The sequence below is a fragment of the Vigna angularis genome, chromosome 7 (genome assembly GCF_016808095.1).
Source record: "Vigna angularis cultivar LongXiaoDou No.4 chromosome 7, ASM1680809v1, whole genome shotgun sequence".
Lineage (NCBI taxonomy): Eukaryota > Viridiplantae > Streptophyta > Magnoliopsida > Fabales > Fabaceae > Vigna > Vigna angularis.
Window position 1 is genome coordinate 24011199 of NC_068976.1, and position 16643 is coordinate 24027841.

The 16643-nt window shown below is 37.2% G+C and overlaps 3 protein-coding genes across 3 annotated transcripts; all 3 read left to right on the forward strand.

The window, feature by feature from the left end:
• The first annotated feature begins 3009 nt into the window (after positions 1–3009).
• LOC108337276 (PRA1 family protein B3) lies at positions 3010–4139 on the forward strand. The gene has a single exon (XM_017573766.2). It carries the CDS (start codon positions 3176–3178, stop codon positions 3821–3823), a length of 648 nt encoding a protein of 215 aa, XP_017429255.1. The 5' UTR covers positions 3010–3175; the 3' UTR covers positions 3824–4139.
• Positions 4140–4291: 152 nt separating this feature from the next.
• LOC108337806 (two-pore potassium channel 3-like) lies at positions 4292–9676 on the forward strand. The gene is made up of 2 exons (XM_017574405.2): positions 4292–4646; positions 8984–9676. Exons 1-2 carry the CDS (start codon positions 4593–4595, stop codon positions 9674–9676), a joined length of 747 nt encoding a protein of 248 aa, XP_017429894.2. The 5' UTR covers positions 4292–4592.
• Positions 9677–15208: 5532 nt separating this feature from the next.
• On the forward strand, positions 15209–16420 carry LOC128197968 (uncharacterized). The gene is made up of 3 exons (XM_052881011.1): positions 15209–15752; positions 15839–16098; positions 16181–16420. Exons 1-3 carry the CDS (start codon positions 15456–15458, stop codon positions 16383–16385), a joined length of 762 nt encoding a protein of 253 aa, XP_052736971.1. The 5' UTR covers positions 15209–15455; the 3' UTR covers positions 16386–16420.
• Positions 16421–16643: the final 223 nt, after the last annotated feature.

Below are 16643 nucleotides of genomic sequence, written 5' to 3' on the forward strand. Positions count from 1 at the left end.
CCGAGAGGAATTTACCTCGCGATCTTCGACATTAACCGAGAGGGCTTTACCTCTCGACCTTCGACATTAACCGAGCGGGATTTACCGCTCGTCCTTCAACAGGAACCGAGAGGAATTTACCTCTCGGTCTTCGACATTTATCGAGAGGGTTTCACCTCTCGACCTTCGACATTAACCGAGCGGGATTTACCGCTCGTCCTTCAACAGGAATCGAGAGGAATTTACCTCTCGGTCTTCGACATTTATCGAGAGGGTTTTACCTCTCGACCTTCGACATTAACCGAGAGGGATTTATCGCTCGTCCTTCAACAGGAACCGAGAGGAATTTACCTCTCGGTCTTCGACATTTATCGAGAGGGTTTTACCTCTCGACCTTCGACATTAACCGAGCGGGATTTATCGCTCGTCCTTCAACAGGAACCGAGAGGAATTTACCTCTCGGTCTTTGACATTTATCGAGAAGGTTTTACCTCTCGACCTTCGACATTAACCAAGCGGGATTTACCGCTCCTCCTTCAACAGGAACCGAGAGGAATTTACCTCTCGGTCTTCGACATTTATCGAGAGGGTTTTACCTCTCGACCTTCGACATTAACCGAGCGGGATTTACCGCTCGTCCTTCAACAGGAACCGGGAGGAATTTACCTCTCGGTCTTCGACATTTATCGAGAGGGTTTTACCTCTCGACCTTCGACATTAACCGAGCGGGATTGACCGCTCGGCCTTCAACAGGAACCGAGAGGGATTTACCTCTCGGTCTTCAACTTTAACCTAGGGCTTACCGGTCGTCTTTGAGAGGGCTTTACCTCTCTCCCGAGGGGGATTTACCGCTCGGTCTTCGACCTAGGAGTGCTTCCTAGGGAACGAGCTTTACCGTTTGGCTTTGAGAGCGTTTTACCTCTGCTTTGAGCTAGGAGTGTTTCCTAGTGAACGGGATTTACCGTTCGTCGTTGAGAGGGCTTTACCTCTCTCCCGAGGGGGATTTACCGCTCGGTCTTCGACCTAGGAGTGCTTCCTAGGGAACGGGCTTTACCGTTCGGCTTTGAGAGGGTTTTACCTCTGCTTTGAGCTAGGAGTGTTTCCTAGTGAACGGGATTTACCGTTCGTCGTTGAGAGGGCTTTACCTCTCTCCCGAGGGGGATTTACCGCTCGGTCTTCGACTTAGGAGTGCTTCCTAGGGAACGGGCTTTACCGTTCGACATTGAGAGGGTTTTACGTCTGCTTTGAGCTAGGAGTGTTTCCTAGTGAACGGAATTTACCGTTCATCGTTGAGAGGGCTTTACCTCTCTCCCGAGGGGGATTTACCGCTCGGTCTTCGACCTAGGAGTGCTTCCTAGGGAACGGGCTTTACCGTTCGGCTTTGAGAGAGTTTTACCTCTACTTTGAGCTAGGAGTGTTTCCTAGTGAACGGGATTTACCGTTCATCGTTGAGAGGGCTTTACCTCTCTCCCGAGGGGGATTTACCGCTCGGTCTTCGACCTAGGAGTGCTTCCTAGGGAACGGGCTTTACCGTTCGGCTTTGAGAGAGTTTTACCTCTACTTTGAGCTAGGAGTGTTTCCTAGTGAACGGGATTTACCGTTCGTCTTTGAGAGGGCTTTACATCTCTCCCGAGAGGGATTTACCGCTCGGTCTTGGACTTGATCGTTAATTATGAACTTTGCTGACGAAATTGACAATCAGTGTTTGCAATAGGAGACCTCTCCTTCGTTAATTGAATTCCATGATACTTTAAGCATGAAGTCCGTTTATGACTAGATCTTAGTCTGCACTCGCATAGTTGATGGCGTGGATTTTGATATTTATTTTTTCAAGATGTTGTCTTGTTAAAATTCTCATGATGATATATATTATGGTATATAACCGTATAATAAATGATTCGGTTACCAGATATTATGAATTGCACCGAATAAATAACATATATAATAAACAAGGTATCAAAACCGTCTTGAGATTTTATAATATTGTTGTTGATAATTATCTCTAACACAACAATTTCTTTGACTATTTTAATCATGCCAAAAAATGTTTCGGTTATAATAATTAGATAACTATATTTATAGTTATGTACTATATTATATATCATATATCATATAATATATTATGGATTATACTATATATTTAACATAAAAATAGTTGTTATAATATCTATTATCAATTAGATATTTTATGAAATATTCATATTTCAAAAAATACTTATCTTGTTGACGACGTCTCACGTAGAGATGATGATTCATCTACTGTAGTTTTTACTTTGTCGAAAGTTTCTGGTGTTGATCCGAAATAGTGATGTCGAGACCGAACGCTCGTCTTGGTTTCTTGTGGTTTCTAATCATCTTTCTGATGCTCTGTTGTTCCTCCATGCTCCTCGTGGTCATCATTGGGTTTGACGCTCGGCCCCACGGTGGGCGCCAAAATGTCTCGGTGGATATTTTTGGGAACCGAGAGACTAACCTGTTGACGCGTCTGGGCCGCTCGCTCGCCTCCAAACTCCAGCTGTTGGCCGATCGGTGTTGGCGCAAGCCGATCGGTCTCCTTTTGGACGGGGGTGGATGTACCTGCAAAATGTACTCCGACGCCCAAGTTAGGCGTGTGATTTGAAGAGCCTCGGCTCTTGGTTGAATATTTAGTGAATGGTTATCACTATTGAGTATTTGAGAGTCATACAGAGTAAATAATGCGTAAGTGGAACGTACCTGGCTTTCGGCCCTGGCTTTGTATTTATAATTTACCTCATGGATCCTAAGCTGATATAAGCCCAATAAAATATAAACAGAATAAGATATAAACAGATTACCTGCATATCCGGTTGGTTGTTTGTAACCACTCGGTTAATATTTTATACTATACAATAATTAATTGAATAAAATAAATATTATTGTTTGTTTATAATTATACATATCGGAGTTATTTTTGTTATTATTGAAACCATTTTCATATATTTTGGCTTATTTTATCTTGGTAACGTTTTCTGCAAATAGATTGGGCCCATGGCCATCCCACGTTAAGGAGGTTATGTTTGGACAAAGTAAATCACATTCACATAGAAACACGTATTTGGTGCGAGTATTTGTTCCCAAACCCAGAGCCCCAACCAACCAGAGTCTCCATTGCGCCTCGCTCGCTCTATCGGTTCTTCCATAGTCACGCGCGGCAATTGGAGATTCACGCGCCACCATGGCCACTCCACCGACACTTCCAATTTCCTCCCAATCCAACGCCTCCGTCGGCGCCGCATCGCAGTCTCAGCCTCCGATAGCCACGCCGGCCTTCCGCGCCTTCATTTCGCGAATGTCCTCTTCTCTCCGTCAGGCCTTCTCGCAGCGGCGTCCGTGGTCGGAGATGGTCGACCGTAACTCCATGTCCCGACCTGACACCCTTGCCGAAGCCTACTCTCGGATCCGCAAGAACTTCTCATACTTCCGCGTCAATTACGTAACCCTAATCGCCTTCGCACTAGCGGTGTCGCTCATCACGCATCCGTTCTCGCTCCTCGTCCTCTTTGGCCTACTTGCATCATGGTCATTCCTCTACCTCTTCCGCCCCTCCGATCAGCCTCTCGTTCTGTTCGGACGCACCTTCGCCGATCGGGAAACGCTAGGGATGTTGGTGGTGCTCACCGTGTTCGTAATTTTCCTCACTAGCGTTGGATCCTTGTTGATCTCCGCTCTGATGGTTGGATTGGCATTAGTGTGCGCCCACGGCGCGTTTCGCGTTCCCGAGGATCTGTTTCTCGACGATCAGGAGTCTAACAGTACGGGATTCCTCTCGTTCCTCGGTGGCGCCGCCGCTTCTGCTGCCGCTCCGGCCGTCGCGCGCGTGTAAACGGCGGGATCTGGAAGGTCGGTGTGTCCGGTGGATCTTTGTCAGGTTGGTTAGGCCCTTTTTGTTGTATTATGTTGAATTGAAATTGTTACGAGATATTCTTTGGCTTTTAAGATCCAAAGCGAATTGCTTAGGGGTTAGTTCTTCTGTCCTTTTTTTGTTTTTCGCCGAGAGATTGTTGAGCTATCAAATCTCAACTAATGCAGTTTAGTTACTGATTTTTCTTCTGAAACTGTTTGTCATATATAATAGATTTGTATGTCACTTATTCTTCTGTTGTCGAAATGATACGTTTCAATTGGACTAGAGATTTAGAGAATGAGATTACTGTGAAATGTGCTTTTGTTCTGTTGTGAACTGTAGTGATATATGGAGTTCTTGTACTTACTGAAAGTTCATAGTACTCAGAAGTTTCTGGTAAACTTGTATGACGCTTAGTTTAGTACTTTGGTGAATTGTGGTCAGAAAGATGGGGTTGTCAGTTGTAGGAAGAAATTCTGATATTTTTGTTGGATTGTACGAAGAATTTTGTTGGTTTTTTTAGATGGTTACGTTGTCTATTATTTTATCTATCCCTTTAAAAACAATTGTTTTCATTCATGTGTCATCTTAAAATTTGAAGACTTCTAAATTATATTCTTATAGAAAAAACAACAACATTTGCAATACCCAAATTATAAATGAGAGAAATGATACATCAGAAGTTTTTTTGTTTTTTTAATCTGAATGTGACAACTTTAAATGACAAGAAACAAAAGAAGCTTTTTTTATGTTGACTAATTCAGTGTATTTTGTGTTTGTTCAGCTCGGGTTAATTTTCTTTAGATGTTCAACGGGACAAACTTAACAGTTTTTAGTGTTATTTTAAAGTTGAAATCAGTGTAGGGACCCGTCTCTAATATATACTTTTTTCACTAAATTTTGTAACACGCTATAAGCAAGATAAGTTGACTTGGTCACTGGTGAATATCTGCAGATGTATTGGGAGTTTAGAGCACCTTCAGTGTAACAGAGGTCTTAGATTATATCTCATTATGTCAAGTCACTTTTAAACCATTATTTATATTTCTATGACTTTTCTTTCAATGATAGGAATTGTAAAAGCTCATAATTTTATTATTTTTTAGTTGTACTATAAAATGAATTTAATTGTGTTTCTGAATATAGTTTTAATATTGAAATATTGCATTTTATTGGTAATACCCAATGTTTACTTTGAAGAACATTGTTATATCAGCTTGATCCCATAAAAGTTATTTTTATAAGACCTTAGTTCTAAATTTAGCATCCTTTCATGTGCATTGGGGATGCCTTTGTGGTCACATAAGATAAGACAAGATGGTTCAAACATATGATGCAGAAGATAAGACGTAGATGATAACATGGTTAACAAGGGTGGATGCTTTTCAAGATGCAGGTACTCATAGGATCACGATAATCTTTTCTAGTCTTCGTATACTCCCTTCTTTATTATCGGATGCCCTCCGGTAAATAAAGGAGAGTAATGTGGAAGAAATAAGTAGAATAAATGAGAAACGATAGGGAGTGAATAAATGATTATGATTTTTTTTTAAATTTCTATTTTAGTCTATAAGATTTTTTTTTGGGTAGTGTATGGTAACAAAAGTTTATATAATGAATTTTATTTTGATAATCTATATAATGAAAATTGATATTATTATCGAAGTTAAACTTTAGTTATCATATTGATAAGAGTACCGATGAACTCTATCCACGTCTTTCTACAACTATATCAACACAATTGTAATGTTTCTGTGCTTATACCCGTGCCCAATAGTGTAATTAAATCATGGGATAGTGATTTTGTTGAGTGCGATTGTACCCTGGTTCTTCCAAGTTCTCACCTATTTCATGTTTATGGTATAATGGGAGACCAGGTTGCTAGGCATTTTCAGATTCTATAATCTTAGATTACGAAGTAAGAGTGTTTGCTTGTTATTGGAAGTTAGAATATTTTTAGATTATATTTTTGTTCCTAATTTATATCTCTTCATTACTTAGTATTAATGAGCCACCCTAATTATTATGAAGCCTTTCTAGATATAAGAACAAGAATACTTGTGAAGCAGTTTTTACCAGTCTTTCGTGTGATATGGTGTTGCGGGGCCATATCCATACTGATAAAGATACTGTAGGTCCATTGCAGTGACGTCTTTGAAATGAGATATCTAGGGTGTGTTAATCTCTGATTTACAAATAGATTGAGCTTATCGTATACTACAATTCAAATCAAGAATTTATATATTCTTAATATTTTACTTTATGCATGCCATTTTAAAACTTTGATATAATTCTCTAGTATTTTGTTCTCAGAAACAATAGATTCAGTTTTATTACTCGCAAGTGAATTTTAGCCCAAATAGTGATTTGAGTTAAAAAAAGTCAGAAAGCACGAATACGGCAAATTTGGCAACTTTGCAAGTTGTAGCTAATGGTTAAAACAAGAAATTGATGCAAATTTTCTGTTTTAGAAAACAATATTTATTTATTTTTTATTACGGTACTAGTAAAAACTAAACATAATATTACGAGTAATGATTGCAGGCTTGCAGCACGGGTTTACGATGGGGGCTTCTGATACAATTCATTTTAAAATGAATGATGAGTAGTGAAACGTTGAGAACATTATATATAAAAAAACATTTATATTACAATCTAAAATAATAATATATTAATTATGTTTATTTTATTTTTAAATTTAAAATTTTAATATATATTATTGTATTATTAAAACAAAAATAATATTTTGATTGTGTTATAAAGAAAATATACATCCAATTGATATTCTTTTAATAATATAATATTTCATATTAAATTTGTAAATTAAAAAATATAATTAAAATATTATTATTTTAAATTTTAATATAGGTTTTTTTTAATATTTTGTAGTGTCAACATATCACTCTACTGCTCTCCAAGAGATAAAAGATTGTATCTTTACAGGGTCGTAATTTACTCCTCCAATTTATTTTATTTAGCATTTAAAATAATAGTTACATCAATTTATATAGTAAAACAACAAGACATCTGTATTCCATAATGTATTGACGAAAAGGTGAATAATCCGTGGACAATTTATGTTAATAACATAAAACAGAAGTATTCGAAAAGTGACACAAAATGAGAGTAAAGGAATATTTCTTAATTCTCATCCGTAAGTATATATAGTCTTAACTCTATTTTTGAGGTTGAATTTTTTTAAAAAAATTTAGTAAAAACATAATAAAATAAAGTTGTTCTAGTCAAACGACTAGTAGCTTAGTCATCAAACTTTGGGCTATGAAGAACGGGCTGCAACCTTACAATCATTTTATTTTGTATTTTTAAAATTTGGGTGTTGCTCCCTTCACCACCACCGTCTCTTACTTCCTTCACCTCTCCATTTCTGTTTTATCCCTCCCTCCATCTTCTTATTTCTGTTTTATCCTTCAGTACAATATTTAGGATTAATATTTTTTAACTTCTACCCACTTCAATCCCTTACATGGTGGACCCATGTTTCTATGTTTCATCTTCTTCTGTCTCTCTTTGTTTTTTATGCTTCTTTCCATTATTATATCTTTTGAACTTTCTGATTGTTTATCTTACCCACACTAACGTACAAAGAGTTATGCAATCTCACATAAAAAAAATGTTGACACATGAGGAAGAAATATATGTCGCAATGTGCCAGAAAAAATATTGTGGAGGATAGTTAATTTTATAAAAAGGTTGAAACATTTTATATAATCATTTAAATAAAAAATTAAAATATTGAAATTTTAAAACTTTAAGAGAGGAATTTGATCATTTAAATTTAGAAAATTTTAAATTATAATTAAATAGTAAGAATTTTGAACTTTTGAAATTTTTTTAATTAATTCATGTATATATTTTTCATTTTTTTATTCCGTTATCGTTTTGAAATTGAGATACAAATACTTTAACACATTTTACTAACAATAATGAATATTTCTCTCATGTTAACAATCGATTGTGGTTAATTTCCATATTTATTTTGTAATCATTTTTTTTACCAACATTAATGATATATGTTTCCATTGATGTCATTTAGAATTTTTTATCAATGTCAATAAAATTATTTGTTTATGATGTTAGTCATAAAATATTCATTATTTTTAGTCATAAAATATTCATTATCGTTTGGAACCGCTACATCGCCGAATGACCACCGAAACACCCCGCATCGCCACACCACGAAAAGCCACACCACCGCACCACGAAACCAAACGGATATGGAGACAGGAATATGAAGAAGAACCAAACAGATATGGAGAAGAGAAGTAAGAATTGGGAGATGATAAGAAACGGATCCGATGAGAGTTGGAGGGGTGGGAATATGAAAAGAGAGAAAGTGAGACTTGGGATAGTGGAGGGTGGGGCTGTGCAGTGAAAATGAGTGAGTAAAAATAGGTAGGAATTTAGGATTTCAGAATAAAGTAAATAAATAGGGTTAAAAGTAAAAAAATGCTACTTTTCTAATTAAATTTTTTTTTTGTAAAGGGTTAGGGAGGTGGAAAGCAAGGGGGTGGTGGAGGGAACAACACCCTCAAAATTTTTAAAATTTAATTTTTTTTTCTGTAGTTAAAAAAAGGCTTAATACTCTCTTTGGTCCTCACTTTCGTTGAATAATGTCAATTCAGTCCCCATTTTTAAAAGTGGTTGAAATTAATCCTCACTCAATAAATTTTGCGTTAATATTGTCCCTCCCGTTAAATCGCACAAACGACGTTAGTTTTTTCTTTCTCTCTCCTCTGAATTCCTCTGAACACAACAGCTTTTTCTACTTTTTAAACACATTTTAAATTTAAAAATCTAATCTTGTTTTTTTTTTCTTTCGACTCCCTATTTCTTTCCTTCTCATGCATAACCACATTTTATTCTTTCACTTTCACATTTTAAAACCTAGGGTGAAATTTTTTTAAACCCTATGAAATAGCTTTTGGTTCATTAGAATGGGTCAAAGAAACAGGAAGACACGTTGTTCGAAGTCCCCTTGTGGTTGTACCCACTAACTTTGTATTTAACCCCTAAATTGGGATTTAACCTCATCTTCTATCTCACTTATCAATATCATTTTTTCGTACTTATCTTAATCTACTCTTCTCTTCAACACTGTCCTTCTTCCTTTCAACATAATATATCAATCGTCATAATTTTTCAGCTTCCGAGACTCATCTTGTAGTTGATGCATTGTATTTTTGTATAGTCACAATGTGCACAATAAGATATGGTGACATCACTCCAAATAGCACAACCGCTAAACTTTTCTCTATATTGTTTGTGTTGGTGGGGTTTGGATTTATAGACATATTGCTGAGTAGGATGGTTAGCTATGTGCTTGATTTGCAGGAGAATCATATGTTGACGGCAGTGAAGGGGAGGAGGGGTGAGAAGGATGGAAAGTCTTATATAATTGATGTGGAGAAAGGGAGGATGAGGATTCGATTGAAGGTGGCGCTGGCGTTGGGAGTTGTGGTGATTTGTATTGGGGTAGGTGTGGCGGTTATGCATTTTGTGGAGAAGCTTGGTTGGTTGGACTCTTTTTATCTTTCAGTTATGTCGGTTACTATGGTTGGGTATGGAGACCATGCTTTCAAGACCATGCATGGCAGGATCTTTGCTGCAATTTGGTTGCTCGTGTCTACTCTTGCCATGGCTCGAGCGTTCCTCTATTTGGCTGAGGCAAGAGCGGATAAGCGGCACAGGATGATGGCGAAGTGGATTCTTGGTCAGGATATGACTGTTTCTGAGTTTCTTGCAGCAGACATAGACAACAATGGCTTTGTGAGGTATGGACTGTTTCATTTCGATCTCATAAAAAGTCAGTGATTTTTGACATTAATCGATGTTCTTGTTCATGAAAGTAGAGCACATAAATGTATTTACCACCTAGTTGTACAAGGCCCCCACCCCATGCATCATGAACCACTTTTTGAAGTAGGAATTTAGAATTGAATGCCTACTGATATCACTCGACTAATTTTCAATATTTTCACTTACTTTGCTTCTATTTTCTCACTGATTTGTTCATATATATATATATATATATATATATATATATATATATATATATATATGAAGAAGAATTTTAGAATGGTTAGTAGCTTTTAGTAGGACCTGCGGGTTAATGAAAAAGAAATTTAAGAAGAAAGAAGGAGAATAGGAGAGGGGTGCAGGGCGTATGTTTATTATAAAATGCTTTACTTGTTTATTCAGATGCTAAGTGGTGAAGAAAAAGTAACTTTTTTACGTAAATGAATTGATAATTTCCAAAGTAACGAAATAATTCACCAACCTATATTATATAATATTTTGTATCACTTTATTTAGATGTGTAGAAAAAAAAGTACTAAAAAACAGCTTTGCACAGAAAAGTAGAAGAGAGAGAAAAAAAATTTAACCAAATGGGGATTCAATTGACACTTTTTTAAAAGAAGGAACTTAATTGACACAACTCACCGTAACTGGGGACAAAATAAGCTATTAAGCCTTATAAAAATCTTACATCCCACTTTTTTTGTGATTCATCAAATTTTAAAATTTGTTGAAAGATTTTTTATTGATATCATTTTTGAAGGAAGGATTTTTCATTTTCTTCATCGGATATCGAAATTTTATTAAGTTTTTGAAGAATTCTTTATCAAATTTCGAAATTTTATAAAGAAAAAATCTTCCATCAGATTAAAATTTAATAAAAGAAAATCTTTTATCGGATTTTGAAATCTGATAAAGAAAATATAAATTTGAAGACTATTTTTGTAAATTGGAAGTGCATAATGAATATTTGGAGGTGTTCTCAGAGTGAAATAGCCAATCTTTCTTTAAAGATAACTTCTTACACACTCCCATAACCTTTTCCTGTATCCATGTAAATTTCTATAGTTTGATTTATAAACTTTAAAATGTAAATTTTACATTCTAAATTATATAGTTTAAAATATAAATTTTTTATTTTATCTTTCAGAATATGCAATTCAAAATATAACTTTTTATATACTAAAATTCACAATTCGAAATACAAAATTATATTTTAGATTGTAAATTTAAAACATAAAAATATTTCAAATTATATAATTTAAAAAATATATTTTAAAGTTTATAATCTGAAATACAAGAAAATACAATATGCAATGAGACTTTCACACTATTTTGACACTTTCCATCTACTTTTACTACAATGCTTATCTTTTAATCTATAAAAGGAATGTTTCAGGGCTTTTTAGTCTACTCAAAATGAGAATGAAATGCAGTTGAGCTTAAAATGCAACTCTCAATTTGGTTAGATTCTGTATCAATATTTTAAGAAAATAAAAATACACTAAATAATAGAAGATATATATATATATATATATATATATATATATATATATATATATAAATCTAATGGTTAAACTTAAACTACGCAATAAACAAGAGTTAGCTTTACTGGTAGCACTAGTGCAGAAACGGTTTTTCACGTCCCCGAATAGACGTCCGTCCAACGAATCCCCAACGTATATAATTGACCGGTGGCATAATAGTAAATAAGTGGAACTATAGACGTCCGTCCTGGGTCGAGACGGACGTTTATAACATTATAGACGTCCGTCACAGGGACGGACGTTTTAAAGGCTGGCGTTGTCAATCTCTGAACGTCCGTCCTGGGTCGAGCTGGACGTTTATAACATTATAGACGTCCGTCACAGGGACGGACGTTTTAAAGGCTGGCGTTGTCAATCTCTGAACGTCCGTCCTGGGTCGAGCTGGACGTTTATAACATTATAGACGTCCGTCACAGGGACGGACGTTTTAAAGGCTGGCGTTGTCAATCTCTGAACGTCCGTCCTGGGTCGAGCTGGACGTTTATAACATTATAGACGTCCGTCACAGGGACTGACGTTTTAAAGGCTGCCGTTGTCAATCTCTGAACGTCCGTCCTGGGTCGAGCTGGACGTTTATCACATTAGAGACGTCCGTCATAGGGGGGACGGACGTTTTAGAGGCTGCCGTTGTCAATCTCTGAACGTCCGTCCTGGGTCGAGCTGGACGTTTATCACATTATAGACGTCCGTTTTGAGGGGCGCGGACGGCTATAATATTATAGACGTCCGCGCCCCCCAGAACGGACGTTTAGCGGACTTTAAGTAATTATTACCCCAGCCACTCTGTCAGTCCTCTGAACGTCCGTTCTGAGGGGCGCGGACGTCTATAATATTTTAGACGTCCGCGCCCCTCAGAACGGACGTTCAGAGGACTGACATGGGTAGTTGAATCGTTTAGGTTTTCATCAGAATTATAGACGTCCGTCTTGGGACGGACGTTGATAAAATTATAGACGTCAGCGCCATCTTAACGGACGTGTAAAGCCCCGCGAAATTCAATTTTAAATTCATTACAACGTCATATTAGTGGTGGGCCGGACGTCTATAATATTATAGACGTCCGGCCCACGTGGGACGGACGTCTATGATCATTAAAATGGGAAGCGCGAACCGAGACCATTCACTGTTCGTCTTCTTCCCCGCCGTTCGCGACTCTGCTGCTGCGCCATTGATATTCGAGGTTGGTTTTCTCACTTTTGGACCGTTTAAAATTACATTTAATCCGATTACATTGCTCTGTGATGAAATGTCTTTGATTTGAACCGATTAAAAATTGTTTTGGGTCCGTTTTTTTGCAGATTCTTGCGTGTTCTTGGGCGACTTCCTTGACTCTTTTTGGACTGCGTGTTAGGCCGTTTACTCCTCCACTTCCCTCCTTCTCATTTGGAATCTACTTTTCAGGTTAGCTTGTTGGTTGAAAATTTTGTGTATGCATGTATGTGGATTTTGTGTATGGACGTTTTTTACTATAATGTGTATTAGTTATGTTATTGTGTTAAACGATTAATGCGAAATGTGTATTAGTGTATGGATGTTTTTGACTGTTAAATTTTGTGTATGCATGTATGTGTTATTGTGTATTAGTTATTGCCATACATTGAGTGACACTTAGTTCCCGTTTGAAATTTAAGACAAACGATTAATCTTTTAATCGTTTGTGTTAAATTTTGAATTGTCCGATTGGACAGTTTGAGAAAATTAATTTTCATAATTTGCAATACCATGACAACTGGAGTTTAAGGATAAGATTGATGAAATTTCGGTTCAGTACTTGTGTTGTTCTCCGGATGCATATTTGATTGTGGTCATCGTTGACTACTCTCATTTCGTGTATTTTGGAGACCAATGCGAAATGCTGCCGAAATTGTATCAATTTTATGACGTAGACTTCAATGCACGTGGCTGAGCAAATTATGAAAATTAATTTTTTGAATGGGTAGGGCCTAACCTTGTGAGAGTTAAAACACTTGAACTGATGATTTTACGAACATAGTATGGATCGAAGATGGATGAACGAACGTCGCATGAGTGAAGAATATGACAAGGGTGTTTCGCAGTTCTTACAATACGTTGAACAAAATGCTAAGTCTGTCAACGGGACATATTTTTGTCCTTGTGTGCGTTGTCTTAATCAAATACGCCAAGACTTAGGCAATGTGCGTGACCATCTATTCATGTACGGCATAATGAGGACTTATACCGTTTGGACTTGGCATGGAGAAGTACTTGAGCAGCCTACCACGTCACGAGGAACAAATTATGTGGAAGAATGGATGAGTGACCATTTAGAGGACATGATACGTGATGTCGGTGAAGATAATTTTGGAAGGGCTAATTTGTATGATACTCTTATTAATGATTCAGAGCAACCGTTGTTCCCAGGATGCTCAAACTTTACACGCTTGTCTTCAACTTTAAAGTTGTTTAGTTTAAAAGCAAGGAATGGATGGACCGATAAAAGTTTCACCGAGTTGTTGGAGTTGTTGAAGGAGATGCTTCCAGAAAATAATACTCTACCTATTCGTAATTACGAGGCCAAAAAATTTTTATGTCCAATGGGTCTTGAATATCAAAAGATACATGCTTGTCCTAATGATTGTGTTTTGTACACAAAGGAGTTTGCTTCGTTAAACTATTGTCCAACATGTGGTTTATCCCGTTTTAAAAAGAAATCTGACAGAGTCACTGGTAATGAAGGTAATGATGGTGCACCTGGTAAGGTGATGTGGTATTTGCCTATAATACCTAGGTTCAAACGTATGTTCTCTGTTAAAGAAGATGCAAAGAACCTTAAATGGCACTCTGACGAAAGAAAGTGCGATAATCTTCTTCGACACCCTGCTGATTCTCCACAATGGAAAAAGATTGATGACAAATTCCCTGAATTTGGTGCAGATCCAAGAAACTTAAGGCTTGCACTTGCAACTGATGGTATGAATCCTTATGGAAACTTAAGTAGCAAACACAGTTCGTGGCCAGTTATGTTGATGATTTACAATCTTTCTCCTTCGTTGTGCATGAAGAGAAAATATGTGATGTTGACCATGATGATATCGGGTCCTAGACAACCTGGAAATGACATTGATGTTTACTTAGCACCTTTAATTGATGATTTGAAATTGTTGTGGGAAGAAGGCATCGACGTGTTTGATTCACATGTTCAGGAACAGTTCCGTTTGCGTGCAATGTTGTTTTGCACTATAAATGATTTCCCAGCATATGGAAACTTGAGCGGTTATAGTGTTAAAGGTCATTTTGCATGTCCCATATGTGAAGAAAACACTAGTTACCTTCAGTTGAAGCATGGTCAGAAGACAGTATATACAAGACATCGAAAATTTCTTCCTCGTAATCATCCTTATCGTAGATTGAAAAAAGCATTTAATGGAAGTGCTGAGGATGAGGTTGTGTGCAGACCCCGGAATGGTCAAGAGGTGTACAACGAAGTCAAAAACATTGACATTGTGTTTGGAAAACATCATAAAAGTACCTCTGCAAAGACCATTTGGAAGAAACGATCGATATTTTTTAAGCTTCCATATTGGTGTGAACTTGATGTTAGACATTGTATTGATGTGATGCACGTTGAAAAAAATGTTTGTGACAGTGTCATCGGAACTTTATTAAACGTCAAAGGGAAGAGCAAAGACGGAATAAAGGCAAGACAAGATTTGGCTGACATGGGAATCCGATCTGAGTTACATCCACAGATAATAGGAAGACGCACCTATCTGCCCCCAGCCTGTCACACACTTTCCAAAAAAGAAAAACAATGTTTTTGTAACTGTTTAAGAAGTGTGAAGGTTCCGCAAGGTTATTCTTCAAATATTAGTAACCTTGTGTCTATGCAAGACTTAAAGCTAGTTGGTTTAAAGTCTCACGATTGTCATGTATTGATGCAACAATTGTTACCGGTTCTTATTCGAGGCATATTACCTCCTTCTGTTAGGGGTATTCTGACACATCTTCCTCAGCTGCCTTGATCTCACAGAGAATTGTAAGTTCAAATTATAAGCAGTTATTTGATTGTGTATCTATCACAGCATGTCTTCTAAGTAACTTGGTTTTTTTATGTGCAGGATGAGTTGGTTGAGCAGCAGACTCAGGGGACATTTGTTGGCCAAGGTAGGGACGACATTCTGACAACGGCCATTGGAAGGCCCGAGCACCCAGGACGTGTACGTGGAGTTCCAGGGGCGATTGGTCTTCGTGACTATTTTGGCCCTACACAGAAAACCCCCCAATCAATGAGTCAGGAGACACTGAGGCAGATGGATCTTCAGTGGGAGGAAAGACTCAACCAAAGCATGAGATCAATGGAGCAACGATTCATTGTGGCTGTCGGACGAGTGCTTGAGGGAGGGGAGACCATTCATGGTGTTGCCATATTACCCCAGCACGTGCGTGTGACCATTGACGAGGTTCGGGATCCCCAGGCTCAGGTGCCTGTACCCACTCCAGAAATTAACTTTGTGGGGGAGGCCATAGGAACATTTATTGCCTGGCCTAGAGCATTGATCATGTCCCACATCGCGACTCCACAGGTATAATGTCTTTTTCCTTAGTATTTCTATGTTAATTGTCTTCATATAATTGTTTATAAAGCTTTGACGTAAATTCTTATCTTCAGTTCACACGTCCTCAGAAGCAGCCAATTCATGATACAGTCATACATGAAGATGATGACATGGCTGAAGCAGAGGATGATCCTATATCAAAGTTAGTGACAAAATTACCCAGATTGAAGAAAGCATCATTACAACTATACTGGGATTTGAGGGTATTTGGTCTTCCCCCACATGTGCCAGTTTATATCACATTTTCTGATGCATTGGAGGTGATTGAGGGAGACAGGATGTTGAATATTTCCATCATTCAGTTGTGGTGCATGTAAGTTAGTCAATTTGGTCTTTGATATTACTTTTATTTACATTCTTATATAGTTTCTAACGACTTAACTTTGTTGTTTTAGGTACATGGACACAATCGTTGTAGACCAAGGTCGGTCTTCCATGTACGGATTTGTTGAACCTCAGACCATTCAACCGTCTGGTAACACACTTCAAAACAGACAACATTATTTGCAAACATGGATGGATGAGTCCAAAAGAGACATATACCTTGTGCCATACATTGACGGGTACGTGTTTTTATATGTGGTCAGTTTATTATTATAGTTTCCTTAATTAGTTGAATAACTATTTGTCCTTCGTGATAGGTCTCACTGGCAGCTGATGGTTATCATTCCCAAACAATGTAAAATTATATGGTTTTGTTCGTTGCACAGGAAGATGAAAAATGACTTGAGAACCATGCTTCAAGGGTAAGTGTTTCTCCAAAAAATGACTTCAATTTGATGTTAACCTTCAACTTTTATGATAAAATAGTCATATTAATTATACTTTGTGTTTTCAATCTGTACAGAGTTATTGGTA

Bases quoted from the DNA above. Each gene is read 5' to 3' on its own strand.
- LOC108337276 (XM_017573766.2), top strand. From the start codon at position 3,176: ATGGCCACTCCACCGACACTTCCAATTTCCTCCCAATCCAACGCCTCC.
- LOC128197968 (XM_052881011.1), top strand. From the start codon at position 15,456: ATGAGTCAGGAGACACTGAGGCAGATGGATCTTCAGTGGGAGGAAAGA. The intron at 15,753-15,838 runs GTATAATGTCTT...TCTTATCTTCAG, and splicing joins CCCACATCGCGACTCCACAG to TTCACACGTCCTCAGAAGCA. The intron at 16,099-16,180 runs GTAAGTTAGTCA...TTGTTGTTTTAG, and splicing joins ATCATTCAGTTGTGGTGCAT to GTACATGGACACAATCGTTG.
- LOC108337806 (XM_017574405.2), top strand. From the start codon at position 4,593: ATGTTGACTAATTCAGTGTATTTTGTGTTTGTTCAGCTCGGGTTAATT. The intron at 4,647-8,983 runs AGATGTTCAACG...CTTTCAACATAA, and splicing joins AGCTCGGGTTAATTTTCTTT to TATATCAATCGTCATAATTT.